At 37.1% G+C, this 25,646-nt stretch overlaps 1 protein-coding gene across 1 annotated transcript in view; it reads left to right on the top strand.

Annotated features, from left to right (window-relative positions):
• LOC150091222 (neuroglian-like) overlaps positions 1–25,646 on the top strand; it is a 447,266-nt gene that overhangs the window by 107,995 nt on the left and 313,625 nt on the right. The window contains exons 2-3 of the mRNA XM_090374775.1: positions 11,818–12,047; positions 23,973–24,160. Of these exons, the coding sequence (XP_090230901.1) occupies positions 11,839–12,047; positions 23,973–24,160 (397 nt within the window). The 5' untranslated portion in view covers positions 11,818–11,838. The remainder of the gene's footprint in view (positions 1–11,817; positions 12,048–23,972; positions 24,161–25,646) is intronic.

Below are 25,646 nucleotides of genomic sequence, written 5' to 3' on the forward strand. Positions count from 1 at the left end.
TTGTAGAATAGATGTGCAGAAATTTGCCTTTAGCCAGCAGGTGGTTGAGATCTGGAACAAACTTGAATCTGTTGTTGTAGAAGTGGGCAGCTTAAATAAATTCGAGGCAGAACTAGACAAACATTTGGAGAAAATGGACGGATGAAATGGGAAGGTTTTTTTTTTTTTTGCTAATGTATAAACTTGCTTTCTTGCATCATATGCCTCTGCTAATGCTAATGTTCTGCAAAAATCTTCCAGTTTGCCTTTTTAAGGTTATACCTTTTGATATCCAACAAGGAGTGATGGGTTGTTTGTAATTGCCTGTTTAATTTGAAGGTGATGGCTCTATGATCTGAAGTGGTCTAGGCTGGCTGGACATACCCGTCTGTAATTTTATAGACTATCGAATTTTTTTTTTTTTTAATGAAAACCCCAAACACGAGAGGTATCAATACCTATAGTACTTAGTACCATGCATGGGTTGAAGGAGAAGCATGGGGGAAGGGGGATGCCGAAAACTTTGACATCAATGTCACTCTCCCACATGGTACTGCTAAAAGTTGGTAAGTTATTTTGTGGATTTATCACTTGGAAGTATGAGGTGGTTATAAAATCTGATAATGTCTTGCTCAGAATAATCACCTGAGAGGGCATAAATTCAAATTGAGGAAAGACAGATGTAGGATAGATATGCGGAAATTTGCCTTTAGCCAGCGGGTAGTTGGTTGGTGGAACAGACTTCCATCCCTTGTTGTGGAAGTTGATAGCCTAAATAAATTTAAGGCTCAGCTGGACAGGTATTTCGAACGAACGAAGCGGTGAAGTGGAAGGCTTTTTTTTTTTTTTTTGGCTGATGCTGCATAAGCTTGCTTTCTTGCATCATATGCCTCTACTAATGCTAATGCTAATAAGGCTGACTAGCAGTTGACATCAGCACACACTATGATATTTGCAGTAGGTAACAGACTTATGATTGCTTATAAGTAATCTATAGTAAGGTTTATGTCATCACCTCATCGTGCATAAAGAGATGTAATATAGAACTATCCAACTGCACAGGTGATATGGGCACACACGGCCACTGGGGGCAGAGGTGAGCCACCTTTGTGACTGTAAGGTCAGTATTTTTGACCACTATTGCTGTAGAAGGGACACCTGGGATGTATTCTATTATTTTATAGCCCCTTAGGTATCCTTGAATCCTACGCATATGTGTGTTAGGGTTCTTAGAGTACCAAGATATCTTTATTTTCTTATAATTTGGGTTTGATCTGATCTACAACAGTTCTGAAGTGTAAAGCGAGTTGTGGGTTTTTTTTTTAATGAAAATCCCAAACACGAGAGGTATTAAAGCCTATAGTACTTAGTACCATGCTTGGGTTGGAGATTGAGACAATGAAAGAAGATTTTTGTTGACATTAAGACTTGAACTTCTGTAGACTATCTGTAATTTTCAGGAAATACGTATGAAGGAATGTTGTTCCAGGAAACGGCAGTTGAATGAATAAATGAGGAAGATGAAAAGTTGGCTCTGTGAGTTTGAAGATGGATAGTAAATGGATGTTGGCTGTTGGTGGCATGTGTTTGGACTGTTTTGAAAGAGAGAGCAGGAATTATAGAAGCCAATTAGGAAGAACAGTGTCTGTGGAAGTATCTGTAGAAAAGGCATGCAGCAGAAATAGTACATCTATGAGACAGAGAGTGAAGAATCTCTGTTAGAGATGAGTCATTAATTAATCTAATTGCCCTCTTCTGAATGGAATCTAGAAGCCTGAAAGAGGTTTTGGGGACCCCACCCCAGATATAGGAACAATATTCCATGGTGGGGCAGATTTGTGATTTGTACAGAGCGAACAGCTTTTTGGAAGGAAAGTACGTCGAGAAAGAGAAAACCAATTTTTTTTTATTGCAGAAGAAGCAGTATTTGTAATGTGCTTGTGCCAAGGAAGATTAGAAGTCAGGGTAATCCCCAAAAGAGATATGCCATTTTGCTTAGAAATTGGAGTGTTGCCAAAGATAAGCACGGGAGCAGAAGAATCCTTTTTGCAAGATATAAGACAGGACTGAGTTTTAGAAGGATTGAAATCAACTAAGTTGTCTTTGCTCCACTGAAGAATTACTTGGAGATTGGCATTTAAGGAATTGGTAGCAAATATTCGAGAAGTTGAATCTGATTGAGCAGGGTGAGGTTTCTCAAACTGGAAAGTGGAATGCAATGTGCTATCGTCAGCAAAATTATGGATAGGATTTCCGGTCAGTGTCAAAAGGTCATTAATATACAAGAGGAAAAGAGTGGTGGAAGCAACTGAACCTTGGGGGGTCACCAGCTTTAGGAGAAGTTAAAAGATAGAGCCATCTACCATCACCCTCAGTGAGCAGTCAGAGAGAAAACTGGATAACTAATTACAAAAAACAGTTGGCAAACCATAAGATGAAAGCTTGTTTACAAGACCTTCACACCAAACACAATCGAAAGCCTTTGAGATGTCAAGAGCAACTGCTTGTATTTCACCGAACTTTTCCATTGAATTTTTTCATAAATGGGTATCATAAGCCAGAATATCACCAATTGATCAATACTGATGGAATCCCTACTGGCCATCGTTGATCAGACGGATGGTTTCTAGATAGTTTAAGAGTTGATGGTTAATTGAATTCTCCATTACTTTAGAAAGAGTAGAAGTAATTGCAATGGGACGATAATTGGATGGGAGGGATTTGTCACCCTTTTTAGGAACTGGCTGGATATGAGCAAATTTCCAAGCAGAAGGAAAAACACCTTTAGAATAAGAAAGTGAAAAAAGGCAGCAAAGAACAGGAGTAAGTTCAGGATCACAAGTTTTGAGAACAAGTGGAGAAATACCATCGGGACTTGGAGCTTTCTTAGCATCAAGATTCGTCAAAATCCTGCTGACATCCTTTTTACGGAAGATGACAGGAGGCATTGAATGGAGCATGTTGGAAATGGTGAAAGGTGTTTTACCAAGATCGTTAATACATGAGTATGAAGAAAAATGGGATGCTAGCAGGTCAACTTTATCCTTAGCTGAAATGACAACAGAACCATCTGGTTTTGACAGAGGTGGGAGCAGAGATGGCCGAAAGTTGCGGCCACTAGCTTTGGCAAGAGACCAGAATGTGTGCTCCCATTAGGGCAAGAAGCAAGTTTTCTACTCGTAGCTTGTTCAAAATCTAGTTTGGACTGATTAATAACTGCTTTACAATTGTTACGAGCTTTGGTGTAGGCAGAAAATGAAACTGAAAAATTGGAAACAAGCCATTTATGATATGCAACATTCTTCTCTTGAACATCCTTAGCACATTTATTGGCAAACCAAGGTTTAGATAAAGGACAAGATTTAAAAGTGGAGTGTGTAATAAAGAATTCCATTCCTACAAGAATAATTTCACTGACATGTTCTGAGCAAACGTTGATATCAGAAGTTTTGAAACAGTAATCTGACCAAGGGAAAAAATAAAAGAAATCTCGCGCAAGTCATATCATTTTGCATTCTTGTAATGCCAAACAATACGAGGTTGGGAATAGCCATGAGATAAAGGCTCCATTGGAGAAGAGACAATCACCAAGTTTTGATCTGAGGTGCCTAAAGGACCACCCACCCAGTTGTGAAAAGAATAGTCAGCTCTTTACATACCTTATCAGAACTTGAGAAAAACATACACTTCTGCTGGGTCCCAGGACATATGGCAATTCCTGGAAATGAACTAGAGGACAATGCTGCCAAATTAGCTCACCTACCACCCGAGAACAAGTGGTAAGTGCCTCATCAAGACTATTGTCCAATAATCCAGGAAAAATGCATATGCCAATGGCAGTTAACATGGGAAAATCAACCTAATAATAAACTTCGAAGTATCAAGCCAAACCTTGAGCGATGGCCTTCCAGCTTTAGTTCAATCAGACATCAGAAGGTAATATTGGCTTGTCTGCGAATAGGTCACACAAATATCACTCATAGTTATCTTTTAAGAGGAGAGATACCCCCTTAATGTCATCACTGTAATAGAATGCTCTCAGTGAAACATATTCTGGTTGAATGCACAAAATATACAAGAGAACACCAGAATCTTTGCACTTCAGCCACAAGAGAAGATCCTCCTACACTTACTTCACTTTTAAATAATGAAACAAATGTCTCAAGCATGTATAACTTTCTCAAGATGATTAAATTATATCATCTCCTTTAGTTAGCTAAAAAAAAAAAAAAATTACTTTCTGGTTCCTTTTTTCCATTTTCTCTATTTGAGAAGAAATGGCATGCATAATTATCATATGTATGGCACACTATGGTCATAGTTGCCGATGCGCCCAATAAATCCTGAAACAAACAAACAAAGACCACTCACTTCGACCATATACTTAGAAGGGATTTTTTTGTGAGAAAAAGATCAAGCGTGTTGGCTGTATCATTAGGATTGTCCGGTATTCTTGTAGGTAAATGAACAATCTGTACAAGGTCATTAGTAATTGCAAAAGCCTCAGCATCTCGATTAGCTGGGTCGGTGTGACTAGAAAATGGAAGCCAGCTGAAGTTGTGAACATTAAAATTACCAAGGAAATTTACTTCACTGATAGAAAGTTAGACTGGAGAAAGTCAAGTTGCAAAGTGAGGAAGTCAAAGAGCTCCAAGTGATTAGTGGAGTTGGGAGAACGGTAGAGACAACAGATGAATTTGACACAATTAAGGTAGAGAGATTTTAAGCTAGAGAAGATTGAAAAGAGGAGATTCCAAATTACCAAGTATCTGAGAGGGAATATCGGAACGGACAAATGCACAAGTGCCACCTTTGAGGCAAAAGAATCATACAGCGAATAATTTGGGCAACTGAAATGAGCAGTGGTTGAATCAACCGGTAACTGAGATTCTGTCAGAAAAGGTACATGGGGTTTGGCAGACTAAGTGGAAATGGACATAATTGAGATTAGAACTGGGACCATGTATATTTGTGAAATGAACTAGGAAGTGTTTAGGAAGTTTAGATCTTTTCGCAGATAAGTTTGCTCTATTAGTTTGAAAATTCACAGTGTATTCAGTAGTAAGAAAAAGTGGGGGGTAGGACATGCTGTATGAATATACACTAGCTGATCCGGAAGCCTTCTAGAGAGTTACCAATAAGTTCGGTCCTGTGTACTAACTTTCGGTCGGCCGGCCTGCAAACACCACTTTAGAGCTGTACCCTCGAAATATAAGGAAGTTTGGATCTCGCTGTTGTGTTCATCATAACCTTAAAGGACATCAGTCATACTGAATGATGGAAGAGATGGGGGAGAGTTGCCCGAAACTTTGCTCTGGAGACTAAACATGAGTTCCACCACTTCAAGGCGTCTCCGTAGCCAGGTGGGAAGGAGCAGCAGTGCATAGCACACGCTTCTTGATTAGACCGGGGTTCGAGCCCGTCACCACCAAATACAGAAGATGCGGAAAGGTCAGGGAATGCCACCGCATATCCCGGAGCAATATGGCCTTAGTTGCTAATGCTTCTAAAAACCAAACAACAACAACCACCACTTCAAGCCTACAATAAGCAAAGTGTGGCATTGCACCGGTTAATGAGCGTTATCTACCACCTAGTATTGCCTGTTAACGTGAATGGGTGGCATTCTTCCGTGGGGTGTGTGCACCACACCTTGACCCCTGCTTATATTGGTTCACACCTGGGTGGTCACCCACAGTGTGCTTACGCATGGGAGTTATACCCAGGATTACTAACAGTCTCACTATCGTGAAGCTGCAAGCAGAGGATTTGGCTGTCACAGACTGCCGGGACTTCGCCCAAATTAGGTTTACTTGACTTGAATGTCGCCCGAATAACAGTTTCATGAGTGTTTTAAATTCCCAGTTAGGAAGCACAGCTTGTCTGGCCTATCTGAGAGAATATGAGAATATCTGTGACAGCCTCAAGGACCAGGTGTTCGTGTCAAATTCCTCCGGGGAGTGACGGGGGCAAGTTTCACGTTGAATAAAATTACCTCCTGTAAAAAAATAGTAATTTTTATTTTATAAATCACTAATTCAATAAATTTATGTCAAATAAACATCAAAAAACACAAAAAAATCAAATCAACTGATTGTGGTACTTGTTAAGTAGTACACGGTGAAAATAGATCACTAAAATTTAAAATACATGAAATTTTCAAAATAATTAAATGGGCAATATTTCTGGTTGCGCAAATTGTAACTAAAAGCCACCATTTCAAGTGTCCACATTTTCATTTTATGGTTTTCAGGTTCCCTTTATTTTCACAGAAACTATCTCCTGATAGTGTTTCCCACAAATGGCCTACTTGTGACTAATTCTTTGTTTGTATGTCGCAAACAAGATTGTAGGCTGCGAATAGGTTCGCCCGAATTGGTTCCTGACAGATACTATTGTAATTGTAATTATATAGTGTCCCACGGCTTTCAAGGGAGTCTGCAGCCATTAACTCAATCATCAGCAGTTTCGCTTTATGGTTTTCTCATTCCCTTTATTTGTTTTTTTCACAGCAAGGGTCTACTTGTGGCTAATTCTTCCTTTGTATACCCCAAACAAGACTGTTTGGTCGCAGTCTGTAAACAATACATTTTATATCCTTTTTATTATATGTGCATCAGGGGTGGCTTGTTGGTGGCCACTGCAGAACTGCAGCACCCCCAGCTTTTTAAATCTAAATATATTTTCAACAAAAACAGGCCTTGTGCATCGGGTTGCATTATATCATCCAAGTTTCTTGCGACGACCGACTAACTGGTTAAAATAAATTTATTAAAATCAAAATGATATGTACATAAGATAAAACAGAAATAAAATAAGATAAAAGCATTAAAATACAATAAGATAATAGTGTTAAAATATAATTTAATAAAAGTGTTAAAATACATAGTAGGCTTGAAGCACTGCACTGTCACCAATAATAGTACTATGAATTGCACGAGGGGAGTAGTACACTTACACCCTATTACGGAATGTACTGTATTGCAGTGCGGTGAGCATAATCATGTGTATGTAATGTGGTGATCATCATGTGTATGCAATTCTGTGTATGTAATGTGGTGATCATCATGTGTGTGTAATTCTGCTCTACTGATACCAGACTCGTGATACATGATCATACCCAGCTGACTTGTGCTATTGTAACCATCAATATATACTGAACTACTACTACTACACCATTCACAGACTATCTCATGAAGAGGCACTTCGTTTCGAAAGCTACTATGTATTTTAACGCTTTTATTATAATATATATTAACACTTATCTTATTGTATTTTAACGGTTTTATCTTATTTTATTTCTGTTTTATCTTATGTATATATCATTTTTATTTTAATAAATTTATTTTAACCAGTTAGTCGGTCATTGCAAGAAACTTGGATGATATAAATATACAGTCAACAGAGTTATATGAAATTTTGTGAAGAACAAAGCAACGCAATGAATATTTTTATTAACAGGTCCTGCATACAGTATACTCATCCTCTATTTCCAATAATAAATGAATAAAAACACGAGATCATTTCCAGCTTTGAAGTTTAACCGTAGGTGGAACTGTGTGCTATGCAGTTCACATCTAGACCCGAGTGGTTGAGTCAGTGCTTAGTTGGCAGGTTCCCAATACACAATTTTAGAGGTGATAAAACGAGTCAAAGGAACTGCAGAGCGAGCAGTGCCGATTTAAACAGTGCACCAAACTTGAATGAAAAAGTTATTTATTTATTTATTTTCAACAAATAAAAAGCGAAGAATGGATTTTATTTTTAAATAAAATTTCGAGATTACCCAAGTCTGTTAATGGTAAGTGTCCAGTTAATGTTGTGTAGTAGTTTTAATGTGCTTATTGTTATTATTACCATCTATGTCTTATAACTAAGGCAATTTAATGTAATTTTAAGAAGCAGTACCCCCATACAATCAGAGTCACAAGCCACCACTGTATGCATCTGTACTAATATTGAAAGATTGCATGAAGATAATTTAGAGGGCCTGAATGAGTTATTGAAAAAATTAATAAATGAAGTGATTGATGCGCATGCAAAATAAAAAGCAAAGAAGAATAAGATTATTACAATACAGTACTTGCATGTTTGATTATAATTTGTATAATTTCTTTTTTGCAAATTTTAATCGGTGATATTCATATTATTAAACTGTGATTATTATCAGTAATGTAGTTTTTTTGAACTGACTATTAGTATTTAGATGTTAAATAATAAATATTTCCTTTTGTTTCCTATTTTATTTTCTCATATTCTCTTATTATAACATTCATAAATATACAGATGTGTTTGTAACATATACACATGTTTCAAATATTAAATAATAATAAAAAATATACTACATGTACCCCCCCCCCAAAGGTTACATTCTCTCCCCTGGTGCAAACACTCTGGATTCAACATTGGTTCCCTCCATCTCTGCCTTGCTTTCTTTGTAGGTGTAGCAGTTCACTGGAGAGGCCAGAGATTTAAAAGTGTGTGGTTCTTGTAAGTATAGTGTCGGTATCATTGTTCCTTTGGCCATTTAGCCACTGAACTCTTGCCGAGGCCCAACGTTGCCCGCACTCAGCCCCGATGAGGCAGACCAGGTACGCAGTAGTTTTAAATATTTACTCTGGCAAGTCCCTGCCACCTAATTTCCTGAGATTTCAGTGGCTAGGATCCTTAAAAAAAAAAATAAATAAAAAATAAAAAAATAATAATGGGGTAACCACTGGAGAAAATGGAAAGCTGAGAAGATAATATCAATGCAGTTAGATTTGTACGTATGAATTTTGATAGCTGTGTGAGGTGTACACTGTTTAGGCAGATTAGCGGGGGGAAGATTGAAGGCTGGGGGGGAAAAAGACAAAAATATGAGGTCAATAGGGAAGGCGACCCCCAGAGATGGCAGTGGGGCATGCCCATGCCCCACCAGTGGGAAAGGAGGGCAGTGAGGGGGCAGACCTCTGGCCCCTTCCCCCCTACCAGAGAGTATGGAAGAAAAGGTACCATGCTAGGGTGCTGTAGAGGTCGCCATATGGCACCTTTGCAGCGTTACTGCATTTGTCAAGTCCAGTGTAGTTGTCTGTTTCTTGTTGGCGCCACTTCTGGAGTAGAGCTCCTGGTGGGTCTATCTAGTCTTGTTACGTGATGTCAGTGTCTCCTACTCTTGCTAGGTCCAGCTTACTACTACATACATAGGACTAGGTTCCATCCAACTGTGGTTTTGCTTCTTTCTTGTTTCTTCGTAACATGGCTTTATGGTGCCTGTCCGGTATCCAGTTCTTGTGGGGGTTTGTCCCACCTTGGCCGTTGAATTTTCAAGTTGTGTTTGACTGGATATATCTTGGCTGTCTATATGTTTTGTCTGGGGCTTTTCAGTTTGATCCATCTTGGTAGATGGCTATTAATGTGTTCCTTCTGGAGAAGAGTTCTTGTGCATAGTGGCTGAGTGGCTGTAAACTCATTGGGTGTGTCTAGTAGGTGGTGTTCCTCATTGTTTGGTACATATTGGATCCTTGTGATTAGGAGGCTTCTAAGGTCCTCTATACAACTCACATTCATGCATAATATGCTGCCATGTTTCCTATTCACCATAGGGTTAGCCAGAGTCTTCTGTGTGATACCCAGTGCATTCAGTTTGGCTTTAAATGGCCCATGGCCCGTGAATAGGAAGGTTGTGTTTAATCCTGGGTATAGTCACGCCGAGGCCTTTGGGTATAGTTTGGTGATGTACGGGATGAATTTGTCTGTTATTGCTCTGATGCTGGTTTCATTCCACCTGTTTTGCCATATCTGTGTCGAGTGATGCACTATTCTTTGTTTTTCTCTCTTCCGATTGTTGGTAATGTCAATGGTAAAGTCATTTATTGTTGTTGGCTTTCCCTTGGATAGATGATACATGTCTGCAGTGGGTCACTTCCAGATCCTTAGGTAGGACCCCTGCCAGGACCTGCAGTGCACTTATGATCACTGTACTACACACCCTTGTAATTGTGAGCAGAATGTTTCGTTGAATTGTCTCCAGTAATCTTCTATTCACTGCAGTACCCGCTTTCACATACCATATGGGAGACCCGTAAGTGATAGCCAGGATAAAGTCTGTAGTGTGGGTTATGAGATCTCGTGGACTACTTTCTATGCATATTGTTATTTCTCTTAGCTGGATGATTGAATCTGCTCTTTACAAAAATAGCAGATTCTGTTATTTTGGGTAAATAGCATTATTTTTAGTGCACTGCCAAAAGAGGAACATGTCTACAAATTATCTCCTTTAGTAATGGACTGTGTTTTCTGATAGAATTAGCTCAGTTCAGCTAGATTAGAGACCCTTTTAAATTGTAAACTTGATTGTTTAATGACTGATTTTAAGTAAAAAAGGCATTAAAACTGTTGGTTCATTTAGCAACAACCATCTTAGGGAGAGAAGTTTTTCAGCTCTTGCTGCTATGAAATCAAACTGTAGATTGAATATTAAAAAAATGGGGGGGGGGGGAGAGACCAAGAATAGCCATTTCAGAAATGCAACAATGATTTGGAACATGCTGTTAAATAAAATAGCTTATCCATTTTGCTACTACTTGGTTCCCATGCTGGTTTCATTGTTCGTTAATTGTTATAAAAATATATGCTTTTCCTACTGTGTACTTTGTTGTTTGTCTTCTCTAATCATTTTTGTACTGTTTCATAAAGTTTTATTGATTTAAAGTTTCTGCAAAATTAGAGTGATATAGAATTTGTTTATTGGCCTTTCCTTTTCACATTTAGGGAAGAACACTTTAAGTTACAGTAGTAGGCTATAAGGTTGTCAGGTTTTCCTAAAAAAAAAAAAAAAAAAAAAAAAAAAGTAAGATTTTTGTCGATATAAGAAAATTCAAATTGTCTGATATTTTAATTGTACTTATTTTTGATATTTTGACCTTTTTAACAATTGTTTATCCTGTTTTTTATACTAAAGGAACTCTTTACATGTAAAAGAGAAATTCATTGTAGCTCTGCCTTGGTGACTTCTGTTTCTGATGTCTGTTCACTTCAATTTCATTAACGAAAACACCCTTTCTACTACAGTATTTGAGCTAAGAATACTTAACAAATATCCTACTATTCTACTAATATTGGGTAGATTTTCTTTCTTCTCCCACACGATGGACAATGAAAGTGAAAGAACAATGTTCCGTGATTTCTTTCTTCTTTAGCCTTTCTCATGGTAGGCAACTGTTGAAAAAACGTTATTGCCAACAGTTTTTAAATAGTTGCAGTGTCATCTGATGGTTGTGTTAGCAATTAACTTTTAACTATATTTAGCAGGATGTTTAAAACATGATTTTAATCATAAAAGGAAGACACCTACTTACAGGCAAATTAAAAACTAAAACAGTAAAATCACAAAAAAAAATGTAAAGCTTATGGGAAAAACATAGGACCTGGCAACCCTAGTAGGGTATCAGCTGTTGTATTTGGAGTTCAAAAATAAGACATTATAAATGAACACTTTGATTTACTGATTTAAAGAGTACGTCAGTAACAAATAAAGAAAGGTTATACTTGAAGTGATTACTTTTCAGGTGTTTAAAAGCTTGCTGTTAGCAGCTTTTCCATAATTACAGTAATTAATTCCAATAATTTTAAGTAAAGAAGGTTTCTTTTGAAATTATAATAACCCCAGGGGCTCACACATCTGGTGAGTATGGGCTTGGCACACCCAGGGTCCTGAGCTGGATATCATCATTCTTCTCTTTCTTGGTGATTCTCTCTCTCTCTCTCTCTCTCTCTCTCTATATATATATATATATATATATATATATATATATATATATATAAACATTAAGCAAATAGATATATTTTTTCTTTTAGGAATAACTAGAGAAAACTTACATGATGTGTTCAGTTCTGGTGATTCCTGTGTTAGGATTAGTGTTCTTAGTTAGTCAGATCCAACTAATGGAAATACCTAGTGTTAAATATCCTCCCACAATGGTGAAGCAACCTCCTTATGAACAACTTTTTCATGTGTCCCAAACTCCAGATGAAACAGATAAACCTTTTATGTTAGAATGTGAAGCTCAGGGAAATCCAGACCCTAAGTAAGTGAAATTGATTAATTTTTATCTCTATGCTTTATTACAGTGAAACATAAAATTCGTAATGCCATTGTTTATTGTTAAAAGCTTGTTACTACTAGCAAAAGTTTTTTAGCAGTTCTACATAGGATTTTCTTGAACAAGCTATGCTGTTATCTGTGTTTCACTGGACTAGCACTACTGTTAAGATTCATACTGATTTCATGTGTAGCACATACTCCTAATGCTCAGTTAATATATGCAAATCCTTGGTAATGTTATGCTAAGTGAACATTAAATTCCCACATGAATTCATGTAAATTCACAAATATATGTGAATAATATGTTTGTGTGTGTGTGTTTTTATTTAATATGAAATAGTCTATGCAATGGTTATTCTTAAATGTTTATTTGTGACAATGACCTCTTGATCCAGCTTTTTTTTTTTTTTTTTTTTTTTTTCAAACCACCAGTTCCGGGGGCATCCTAACCTTTCTCCTTTCACTCATCTAAACAATGTGGTAAATGCATCTCTACAAATTATTGTTCCATGAAAACTGAGAATATGTAACTAGAGCAGTGATGTGTTTGAGACTGCCAAAATGATACTGAAAGTGAAACCAAAACCTTAACTTTTGTTTTGCTTTGGATTATAAGGAAAATTAGCTTCTAATGTCATAAATAAATATTTTGTCCATACTCCAGATGATCACAGGAATCAGGAGTGTACGTTTGCTGTAGTTGTTTTCTAGGATAGCATCACAGTCTGCTAAAAATGCAAAACTGTTGTATGTAACTTGTCCAATATACTGTATATGTATGTACATATATATTGGACGAATAGTATCAGTATGGAATGTATATCTTCAGATGTACATTCCATACGGTGACCAAACGTTAGGTGTGCTCAAATTAGGTCCTTGAGGCTGCCACAGGTATGCCAAACTGGACTTGCTACCTGGCAATCTAAAATACTGATGGAACTGATATTTGGGTGACACTTAAGTCAAGTAGCATAATTTCAGGAAATTCCGGTCGGTCTGTGACAGCCAAATCCTCTTGCACCTTCACAATGGTGACTGTTAGTAACCATGGGTATAATTTCCCATGTGCAATTCCTGAAATATGGTGCCTAGCATACTAGAAGTAACTAGTATGCTAGGCGCCAATGTAAACAAGTGTCAAGGTGTGGCTCCCACATCACATGGAGGAATGCTGCCCCTCAGTGTTACTTAGGTGGTAGTTGACTCAAGTCAACCAGTGCAATACCACCACTTTGTTTAGTGGATACTTGAAGTGGTGGAACCCTTGTTTAGTCTCCAGAGCATAGCTCCAGCAACCCTCCCATCTCTTCCATCATGCAGTGTTATTGATGACTTTTGAGATTATGATGGACATCATGGAAAGATCCAATCTTCCATACATTTCAAGGGTACAGCTCTGAAATGGTGTTCACAGGCAGGACACTAGATAGTTCACCAGACCGAACTTATTAGTAACTCTCTAGGAGACTTCCTGATCAGCTAGTGTATAATCTCACCACCTCTTCTCTGCTAGATAGTGAATGGAGGGTGTTCGGGTAGTGTGTATACAGGGGCATTCTAGAGGCCATGTTATGTCAAGGAGCTGGGTATATTCTTGCCCTGTGGTGCCATATTGAAAAATTTCATTACTTTATACAGCATGTCCTTCCCACATTTTTTCTTACTACTGAATACATCGTGAACAGGAAAACTAATAAAACAAACTTATCTGCGAACAAATCTAAGCCTCCCAAACACATCCTTTTCATTTTACAAATGTACACGATCTCAGTTCTAACCTCAGTGATGTACATTTTCTCTTACACTCTTCCAAAATCCATGTAGTTTTTTTGAGAGAAAAACCAGTTATCAGTTGATTCAATCACTGCTAATCTCAGTTGTCCGAATTGTTTCCCGTGCGATTCCTTTCGCTTCAAAGGTGGTACTTGTGCATATGTCCGTTCTTCTATTTCCTGTCAAAGACTAAGTAATTTGGAATATACTCTTTTCGATCTTCTCTGGCTTAAAATCTCTCTACCATATTCTGTCAAATTCATCTTTTGCCTCTATTGTTCTCCCAACTGCACTAATCACTTGGAACTCTGACTTCTTCTATTTAAAACTTGACTTTCTCCAGTCCAACTTTTCTAATGGTGAGGTTATTTTCCTTGGTCACAACTCCATCTGGCTTCCATTTTGTTGTCACATGGACCCAGCTGGTTGAGATGCTGAGGCTTTTCTGATTAATAATGACCTTGCACAGATTGTTCATTTACCTACCAGAATACCAGACAGTCCTAACCACACAGCCAACACTCTTGATCTTTTTCTCACAAACAAACCTTCTAGGTACATATTCTAGGTGACTGGTCCTCTAGGCACCCCAGATCAGAACTTGGTGATGGTTTCTTCTCTATTGGAGCCTTTCTCTCATGGCCATTCTCGATATCATGGTGTTTGGCATTACAAGAATGCAAAATGGGATGATCTTTAAGATTTCTTTTCCTTGGTCAGATTACTGTTTCCAATTTTCAAATCTTCTGATGTCAGCGTTTGCTGAGATTGTGTTAGTGAAATTATTCTTGTAGGGATGATCCTTTATTCCCCGCTCCACCTTAAAATCTCATCTTTTATCTTAACTTTGGCTTTCCAATAAATGTGCTAAGGTTTTTCAAGATAAGAATGTTGCATATCACAACTGACTTGCACCCAATGTTCAGTTTCATTTTCTGCTTACCAAAGCTCGCAACAGTTGTAAACCAGTTATTAATCAGTCCAAAATAGATTTAAAACAATCTAAGAGTAGAAAACTTGCTTATTGTCCAAATGGTAGTCGACCATTCTGATCTGTTGTGAAAGCTATGGGCCGCAACTTTTACCCTGCACTGTTCCCGCCTCTGTCAAAACCAGATGGTTCTATTGTCACTTCAGCCAAAGGTAAAGCTGACCTGTTAGCATCTTACTTTTCTCCCAACTCATGTATTAATGATCTTGGTAAAACACCTGCTATCTTTCCAAGTATGCTCCATTGAATCCCTCCTGTGGTCTTCCATCAAAATGATATTAGAAGGATTTTGAACATTCTTGATGCTAAGAACGCTCCAGGTCCTGATGGTATTTCTCCACTTGTTTTCAGAACATGTGCTTCTGAACTTACTCCTGTTCTTTTTGCATTTTTTTCTTCTCTTTTTTTATTCCATAGGTGTTTTGTCTTCTGCTTGAAAATTTGCTCATATCCAGGCAGTTCCTGAAAGGGATGACAGACCCCTCCCATCCAGTAATCATCCCATTGCACTTCTACTCTTTCTAAAGTAATGGAGAAATCAATTAACTGCCAGCTTTTAAACTATCTATAAACCTTCCATCTGATCAATGATTACCTGTATGGATTCCCTTGGGGTCAATCCCCTGGTGATATACTGGCTTATGTTACCCATCTGTGGACAAATTCAATGGCAAAGTTTGGTGGAACTCGAGCAGTTGCTCTTGAAATTTCAAAGGCTTTTGAATATGTTTGGCCTAAAGATCTTCTAAATAAGCTTTCATCTTACGATTTACCAACTGTTTTTTGTAAATGTGTATCCAGTTTTATCTCTGACTGCTCACTGCGAGTGGTCATAGATGGCACTCTGTCTTCTAACTTCTCCATTAATGCTGGTGTTTTCCAAGGTTCACTTCTTTCTCCCACTCTTTTCCTCCTATGACCTTTCTTTGATGGGAAATCCTATCGATAATCTTGCTGATAATAGCACATTTTATTTCACTCTCCAGTTTCAGAAACCTTGCCCTACACCAGTTGTTTTCAACCGGGGTGCCGCAACAACATTCCAGGGGTGCCACGTAATTTTGGTTTAAGTTACTTAAACTTATTATTTTTTTAATTTATGTTTATTTCATTATAAAAAGGTGTACAGTATCTTTTTAATTTTGTGGTGATCTATAATTGATGTTTATTTAGTACCTCTATATAAAGAATAAAATTATTATATACATATAATTTGTATTATGAAATGTAATTTTTATAATCATATATATATATATATATATATATATATATATATATATATATATATCCACACACACACACACGTGTGTGTGTGTGTGTGTGAGTCTGTTCCAGATTTTAACCATTGTTTCATCAGGATATATGTCAGCTACTGTATTGTGGTCATTAGAGAACTGCAAACAAGCAGAAAAATGAGTAGGGGTGCCACAAAATAAAATAAATGAGTTAGGGGTGCTGTTATTAAAAAAAGGTTGAAAACCACTGCCCTACACTAACAACTTCAGCTTCTTGAATACCCACTGACAATTCCTTAAATGCTGATCTCCAGGTAATTCTCCAGTTGTCAAAGATAACTTAGTTAATTTCACTCCTTCTAGAACTCAGTCCTGTCTTATATCTTTCAAAAAGGATTCTTCTGTGTTTATGGTTACCTCCGATGACACTCAGATTTCTAGACATGATCATATATGTCTATTAGATATTATCCTTACTTCTAATCTCTCCGTAGCATAAGCACAACACAAATAGTGCTTCCTCTGCATCTAAAAAACTGGATTTTTCTCTTTTGCTCTCAGCATTAATTTTCTTCCAAACAGCTACTCACTTTGTACAAATCTCAGATCTGTCCTACCATGGAATATTGTTCCCACATCTGGGGCGGTACCCCCAAAGCCCCTCTCAGGCTTCTAGATTTCAAAAGAAGGCATTTAGGTTAATTATTGACTCATCTTTAAACAGAGTCTCTCGATGCTCTGTTTCCTAGATGTTCTGTTTCTGCTGCATGCCTTTTCAATAGATACTTTCAAGGGCACTGTTCTGCTGAGTTGGCTTCTGTAATTCCCAGGTTCCAAAGCAATCAGGTTCCAGAGCACAGGTTCCAAAGCAATCCGAACCTGTGCTACAACCAGTCAACATGCTTTTACTATCCAATTTCAAACTCACGGAACCAACTTTTCTTCCACTTTTTTATTCGTTCCACTTCTGTTTTCTGGTACAACCTGCCTTCATTTGTATTTCCTGAAAATTAATCAATCTATAGAACTTCAAGTCTTGTGTCAATAAGTATCTTCTTAACTCTCGTGTCTAGGTTTTTAATTTAACAAAGAAATAAATTAAAAAAAAAAGGCAAGGAAATAATTTTTGTAAAATTGAAGTATGTATACTAACTGGCAAAAAAAAAAATTGATACCTCTATTCAGTATCTGGTAGGATCACCTTTTCTCCAAATTTAAGCCTGTAAGCATTGTGCCATGGATTCCACTTTGTGCCTGAGGGAGTCTGTTCCAGATTTTAACCATTGTTTCTTCAGGATATATGTCAGCTACTGTATTGTGGTCATTAGAGAACTGCAAAGCTGAACGGCCTTTGCCAACATATTCCAGACATTCTCGATGAAATTTAGATCTGGGAAATTATGTGGCCAGGTAGACATTGGAAATGTTTATTGAACTTGATGTTTGATGCTTTGTACATCAAACCATACAGCAGACAATCAGTAGCCTTCATTTGGGTTAAGGATGGTTGCAGACAATCAGCAGTTCACTATAGGCTTATTGCAGCAGTTTTAAAAAGCTTCATCCTAAAAAAGAAATCATTTTAAATTTAGGATGTCAAACAATTCGTGGCCTGAATGCATTAAACATAAATATTGGGATGATGAATATTGGTAAGAAGTAATTTGAAATGATGAGTTGCATTTTGAAATAATTATTAGAAAAGGAAAGTGCACAACTTTTGTGTAACTCAAATCATATAAGGAAAATTGTTCTTTCTGAATAGTAATAGTCTCAAAGATAGTGGAGGCCAAATCAGTGTGTGGGGATGCGTTGATGGTTTTAGTTCAGTTGTGTTCTACAAAGGCCTCCTAAATGCTGACATCTAGTGTTACATTATTAAGAAAGCTCTGTTACCATTCACTCCTGTAAACAAAGTGAGAACCCCTGTAGTTGACAGTTTTGGCAAGTCAGTGCACAGTATTACAAAGCAGAAAAAGATAATTGGTTTAAAAATTGTTTGCAGTATCTGGTTTCACATTACCAGATTTCAGTCTAATAGAAGATTCTTGGTGACCCTTCATTCACAAGCTGTTGAAATCACCACTGTTTGGTTCAGGGGTTACAAGAAATTAAGCTTTTATGGAAAAAGCTAGATATAGTTTTGGTAAAACCTATTTGTGTTGTTATGAGACTAAAGGTAAAAGTTATAGTCATTCCTCTTTCTTTCTTTCTTTCTTTTTTTGTAAATACAATTGTACCCTACTGTAGTAACCTCTCCTGCCATCTTTTGTCTCCACCTGCACTCTTAGACATTAAACCTGACACTGCAGCGTTGTCTGTAAATAGTTTTCACTTTATTTTATTTATATTTTATACTTTTCTGATGGCAATATACATTTAAGCTGGAATTCATTATCTGTTATATATATATTTTTTGTTAAATGGCAAAAAATAACTACACTTCTGATGTACAAAGTTCTTTGTCTGAAAACATCATAAATGCATTTCATGTGATTTTTAGACAAAGGATTTTGTACATCAGCAGTGTAATTATTTTGCCGAATTAAATTAAATATTGATACTTGAATATTAATTTATTCTTTGGCATAAAAGTCTTTAATTACTTGTAGCAGGGAGACAAGGACAAACAAGATGGTGGTCAATTTAAACTATGCAGCACCTATGAAGTACTCCTCCAAGAAATTTGTGTTATTGAAATAACACTAAAACAGGAGAAATTGTTTCTGCAGGGATGGGATACACTTAAATAGAAAGGGTGCAAGAATATTTGCTGATGCTATCGAGGCAGTGTTAGGTGGGTCAGAAACTGCTAGCTTGGGGGGGGGGGGATTCACAGACTAATAGATTAACGGTAGCCACAGGCAGAGGTGAAAGTGATTCTTGCACTGCTTCTATTGCAATAAACAGCAGCCTGCAAAGTGAAGTACTGGGGATTTCAAGGGCTGCTGGATGTCATCATGGAACAAGTAAATACATGGGTTGTGTTAGAGTAATTAAGAGTAATAATAGGTGCATGTATACTTGCAAGTGCACCAATGCTAGGAGTATAGTAAATAAATTTGATGAATTTGAAGTGCTGGTCAAGACATCAAAAGTGGATATTGTTGGGATATCAGAGATGTTGGCCACATGGATATAAGCATTGCAGAATTGGAATTTGGGGACTACAATTACAATGTGTACAGAGAGGATAGATAGGACAGGAGGGGGGGGATTATGCTGTTAGTTAAGAAACATAAAATCTAAGGAAGTGCATCTAGTTGACATGAGTGGACAGTGCAATGTTGAGTCATTTTGGCTTGACATAAACACTGAGAAGGGGAAAATGAGAGTAGGAGTGTGTTATAGGATTATTGACTCTGATGAGTACAACAACCAGTTGTGCAGAGAAATAGAGTGGGTCAGTAAATCAGAATGTCTTGTAATGGAAGATTTTAGCTTTCCAGATATTGACTGGAACTTGTGGGTTGGTCACTTGCATGCTAGCAAGACCTTTTTTGTGGATTTATTGGATGACTATTTTCTTCCACAACATGTTCGAGAGGCAACCAGAGGGAGTAATACTCTTGGTCTAATTATCAGCAGTGATTCTTCATGCATTAAGAATCTGCAGATAAAGGAACCGCTAGGTGGTTCCTTTATCATAGTGGATCATGGTGTACTGATGTGGGATTTACTTAAAGATGTAGCTACCATCAGGATTAAGGAGAAGGGTTTTTGTTTTCGTAAAGGTGACTACAGTGGTCTCAGAGTTTTTAAATTCTATACTGTGGGATCAACTGATGATGTTACCAATGGTGAATTCTAAATGGGAGGCCTTCAGGGACTTAATCTTGGAGGGTACTAGGCTTTTCATACCAACTAAGAAATACTGTTCAAGGTTTAGGCCTAAATTGATGTCAGATGAACTAATTAGACATGTGGCAGAGAAGAAAAATGCATGGGGTACATATAAATTATCAGGCGACACAAGCCTATGGCTAGTCTGTAATCAAGTCACAAAGGAGGTTAGGCAGGCGAAGGCAGATTACGGGAAATCGTTGACAAAGAATTCTTTACTTAGGTAAACTCTAGAAGGAAGGGGATGAATCAGATTGGTTCACTGGATATCGACGGTTTGACTTGATCATGCTCAGGTAACTGATAAACTGAATGAGTATTTTGCATCTACATTCACACATGAGGAGTTATTCAAGGAGGGGAATGCCAGAAGTTTATCAAACTCTAACAGGGAGCTAAGTGATTTTGTAATAACTGAGAAAAGTGTAGGAGAAATTGTTGAAGATAAACATAAGGAAGGCACCTGGGGTGGAAGGGATCTATCCAGTTTTATTAAAGGAGGCAGCAGAGGAAGTAAGCAAAGAGTGGTTAGTCAAAGAGAGTAAGCAAAGAATGGACACTGCTCTTCATGGACTAATGTTATTAGTGAAGTCGCCCAGGGTTTGGTGTTGGGCCCATTGTTGTTTTCGGTATTTATCAATGATAATGATGAAGGTATATCAGGTTTAATTTCTAAGTTTGCAGACGATACGAAGGTTGGCAGGGTTATTAATGACAGTAATGATAGTATGCTACTGCAACAGGAACTGGAAAAGTTGAGCAGATGGACACTGCTCAACTTTATAACATTGACAAATGTAAAGTACCGCATATGGGAGAAGTCACCCCAGAGTAATGTATCAACTGGGTGGTACTACACTCAGGGTAGTGGAGAATGAAAAGGACCTGGGGTTAATTGTGCAGTCAGATATGAAGTTTTCGGAGCAGTGCAAAAAGGCTGCAAGAGTAGCTCATGGTGTCTTGTCAATGATATACAGGAATTTTGCTAGCAAAGATAAGGGTTGATTGTCCCCTTGTAGTCCTCAAGGTACTCAAGGCTGTGGTTAGGCCACTGCCTTGAGTACCTTGAGTACTGTATACAAGTCTGGAGATTGGGGCGCCTCCGTAGCCAGGTGGGAAGGAGCAGCAGTGCATAGGACACGCTTCTTGATTAGATCGGGGTTCGAGCCCGTCACCACCAAATACGAAGGATGCGGAAAGGTCAGGGAATGACCACCGCATATCCTGGAGCAATATGGCCTTAGTTGCTAATGCTCCTAAAAACCAAATAACAAACAAACAAACAAGTCTGGGGGTCTCATTTTAGGAAGGATGAAGAGCTGCTGGAATGAGTACAGAGAAGGGCAACAAGATTGGTGAGTGAAACAAAGGGTTGGTGTTACCAAGAAAGACTTAAGTTCTGCAAATTGCAGCTTCTGTAGAACCTGAAGTGATCTAATTGAGGTGTATAAGGCCTTAAATGGATTGAGAAGCTCAGTACTAATGGGATTCTTCTTCTTGCTCAGATTACTCACCTGAGAGGGCATAAATTCAAATTGAGGAAAGACAATTATACAATAGTTATGTGGAATTCAACTTTCGCCAGTGGGTGGTCGAAAGTTGGAGCAAACTTCCATCTGTTGTAGTGTGGAAGTCAGCAACTTAAATAAGTTCAAGGCAGAACTAGACAAACATTTGGAGTGAATGGATGGGTGAAATGGGAAGGGTGGTTTTTTTTTTTTTTTTTTTTGGCTGATGCTATATAAGCTTGCTTTCTTACATCATATGCCATACTAATGCTAAAATTACTTTCCATGCCATAAAGCAATTGAAAGAAGGCATTTTCTTCCTGTGGTGGTTGATTTTTGTCTGCTTGGCTAATAATTTTTGGTTATGAGAATCTTAATAGGAAAAGCAAAGATGGGACTATTCATGAAGGGTATGAGATAGAGCTGTGTGAATATTAATGAAGAGAACGAGTTTTATCACTGGGTTCAGGTATACAGATAATTTTTGTTATGCTTATATGCAATGCCAGTTCAGTTTCTTATCTTGTACAGCTGCTGGAGACTAGGTATCCAGCAGCTCAATTTCAATTAGATCACCTTGCAGGTGATCTAATTGAGATGTATAAGCCTGCTTACTACAACACATGAATATATTTGTGTTGTAGTAAGCATCCTAAAATCTCAGATACAAAGACCGAATTGAAATTGTATTAAGTGTGACGGGTTAAATTATGCTAAGATTTATCTGTGAGCTATGAGAGTGTATATAATGAAATGAAGATTTTCAGGAATTCATCTGAAACGAGGTGTTTCTCTCCCCTCCTCTTCATTGCAGCAAACAAAAAAATAAGTTAATATAATAGGGTATGTACTCAGTGCTGGAATGTTCCTGAATCCCATTCAATTTTATTTTTAATTTTTTTAAATCAAGGTCAGAACTATCTAGGTTAAAGTTTCAGAAAAGTCTATACAAAAAAAAAAAAAACACACACCCCCTTCTGAAAGTGTTAAGATGGTCATTGTTGATTACTTTGTACTTAATCATAGAGTCTGGCTGTCAGAATTGGTAAGAAGTGGATAAGGTATATATGAATTAGATAAACTTTTGATAATTTATTCTTGTTTCCATTGCCAAATAAAAGTGTGCTGGTTGTATTTTCAATTGAAGCACTGGTGGGTACAGTACTTTTAGTGAAACTTTGAACATACACCAGATTTAATATATAACTTTAAAAATGAACATATACAGAGTTGCATTAAGCTGTGTGAGGTGATGAGATGTCCCTTTTCATGAGGAATATACTTTTTTAAGAATTTGTTCTCTTTTGAAGATACTATTTCTGCCATTCATTGAAATAAGACAGTCGATTGTTTACTATAATGTAAAAAAAAAAACCGAATAGGTGGAACCATTTGAATATTTGTGCAGATAAATACTGGATTGCGTTTTTTGCTCATTTTGATTTGCAACTTGCACTACATGAAACAAAAACTTATTCATAATTGTTTCAGTGGAGAGGGACTGGGGGGGGAGTAATTCCAAATTCCCATAAAGTTTATTATATTTAGAACTCCTTGGAATATATTGTATACTTTTTATTCTTCATGCATGACTGCACTCTTGTTAGATGAATACTTAATAATTACAAATTTACTAAAATATTAAATTATTTAGTGCTCACTTATAATTATAAACACAAACAGTATATGTTCAGGGCTTAAAATTTAATAATATATCATAAATGTTCTTGTTTCTGTATAATAATAGAGGAACAACCATCATTAGTTATAACTAAAGTTCACTGTAAATACAAATCAATAGCCCCACACATTTCTTGCACCCGGCCCCACAAACTCTAGAAATAAACAATCAAAATATTCATTACTTGCTGGCTTGCCTTTATGTATCTAACCATGTATTGTTATTGTGATTACTATATTTTTAAGGTTGCCACATTATTAGACAGCTTTAGTGAAATTTCAGCATGTCTTAATTTATTTACTCTTTTTATTCTTCAGTTATTTTGTATTATTTCTATCCCCCCCACCCAACATGCTGTACTTGATTTCAGAATAAAATGATAAAACTGACTGTTTCTAGTGTGTTATGCACGCTTCCTCTGGAAACTGGAAGTAACTTTGATTTGAGACTAATGTTAATATTAGCAAATTAGTTATTTTCATTTACTTAAGTCATTTGGTGTATGAAGCTTGCTTTTGTTATTATTTTATGTTTCCATGAGGAAAGGGTTCTAATCAGGAATAGCTTTAAGAAAACATTTGATTTTTTTTAGTAGTGATTACCTATTTATCAAGAATTTTTATATAATGTTTGCATCTTTTTTTAATTAATTAATTTATTTTTTATTTTTTTGTAATCAGAGTGGGGATGAGGTATTTCTAATGCTTGAGACAGCTATCCAGAATTGCAACCTCCCCTCCTAAGTTAACTTTATCATATCAGCTTTCACTGTTAAATCCCTTAATTTTTGTGTCCCTTCTAACCTTCATCTCATCTCTGAAGAGAATATTTCTTATGTAAATGCATACAGTTCTCTTTATTTCTAACTTTATAGATATCGATGGGTCAAGAATGGAGAAGATTTTGAATATGTTGTTTATGATAACCGCATCAGTCAACAGCCTCGAAGAGGAACATTGGTGTTCACAAAACCAGATAGTGTAGATGAAGGATTATACCAGTGTTTTGCTGAAAATTCCCATGGTGTATCAGTATCAAATGCTGTCTTTTTAAGAAAGTCTGGTAAGATTTTCATCAGTGTTTAGTAATAGCATTTTCGATGGCTGGAAGATACTAGGAAAACAAAATAAAAAATCTTTTACCTTCAGTAAAAGATTTTTTGCTGGCGAATAATTATGAAAATCAGATGTATTATATATATTAAATGTTTATTTACCCAAAGTGTTAGTGGCTTTGCTAATAATAACTGAGAGTTGAGCAGTACAGTTAGCTCCTAATTTACAAACATCTGAATTAGAAACTTCTGATCTTATGAACAAAAATTTTTGACACTAGGCAAAGTATCATTTATGAACTTGTGCTGTGATCTTAAGAACTTTTCTGTATCTTCATAAAGCTCACCTTTTAAAAGTGGTGCCTCCGTAGCCAGGTGGGCAGGAGCAGCAGTGCGTAGCACATGCGTCTTGATTAGACCGGGGTTCGAGCCCGTGACCACCAAATACGGAGGATGCGGAAAGGTCAGAGAAGGACCACCGCATATCCCCGGAGCAATATGGCCTTAGTTGCTAATGCTCCTAAAAACCAAATAACAACAACAACCTTTTAAAAGTAAAATGGATAAAAATGAAATCATTTCATCTTTATTTGTACGTAGAATAGAAACGTATTTAGAATAGTTCAGTTAATTTATGAACTGGGGGTAACTCTTAACCATTCTTTCTAGTCATTTCAGATTTTAAATGAGAAAATAAGAATTTTATTTATTTATTTATTTATTTATTTTTTTAGCAGGTGTGAATAGTAATTAGCATTAGTAAAGGTACATGGTGCAAGAAAGCAAGCTTACATAGCATCAGCCAAAAAAAAAAAAAAAAAACAACTGTTGTTTGGTATATTTATCAGTGATATTGATAAAGGTATATCAGGCTTAATATTCAAGTTTGCAGATGATACTAAGGTTGGCAGGATTGTTAATTACAGTAATGGCAGTGTGCTACTGCAACAGGATCTGGAAAAATTGGACAGATGAGCTGAGAAGTAGCAACCGAAGTTTAACATTGACAAATGCAAAGTACTGCATGTGGGTAGAAGTAACCCCAGAGAAATGTACCAACTCTGTGGTACTACGCTTAGGGTTGTAGAAAATGAAAAGTTTTCTGAACTGTGCAGACAGGCTGCCAGAGCAGGTCATGGGGTGTTGTCAATGATATACAAGAATTTTGCTAGTAGGGAAAAGGAGGTGATTATCCCTTTGTATAAGGCAATGGTCAGGGCATGCGTTGAGTACTGCGTACAGGTCTGGAGGCCTTATTTTAGGAAGAATGTAGAGTTGCTTGTGTGAGTACAGAGAAGGGCTACAAGCTTGGTGAGGAGAACGAAGGGGTTCCGCAAATTGTGCCATCTGGAGACTAGGCACCTGAGAGGTGATCTGATTGAGGTGTATAAGGCCTTGAATGGGTTGAGCAGAGTCAATTCTGATGGGATTCTTGCTCAGATTACGAACCTGAGGGGGCATAAATTCAAATTGAGGAAAGACAGTTGTAGAATA

Source organism: Mastigoproctus giganteus, chromosome 1 (genome assembly GCF_048544385.1).
Source record: "Mastigoproctus giganteus isolate SK-2022 chromosome 1, ASM4854438v1, whole genome shotgun sequence".
In the NCBI taxonomy this organism is placed as follows: Eukaryota; Metazoa; Arthropoda; class Arachnida; order Uropygi; family Thelyphonidae; genus Mastigoproctus; species Mastigoproctus giganteus.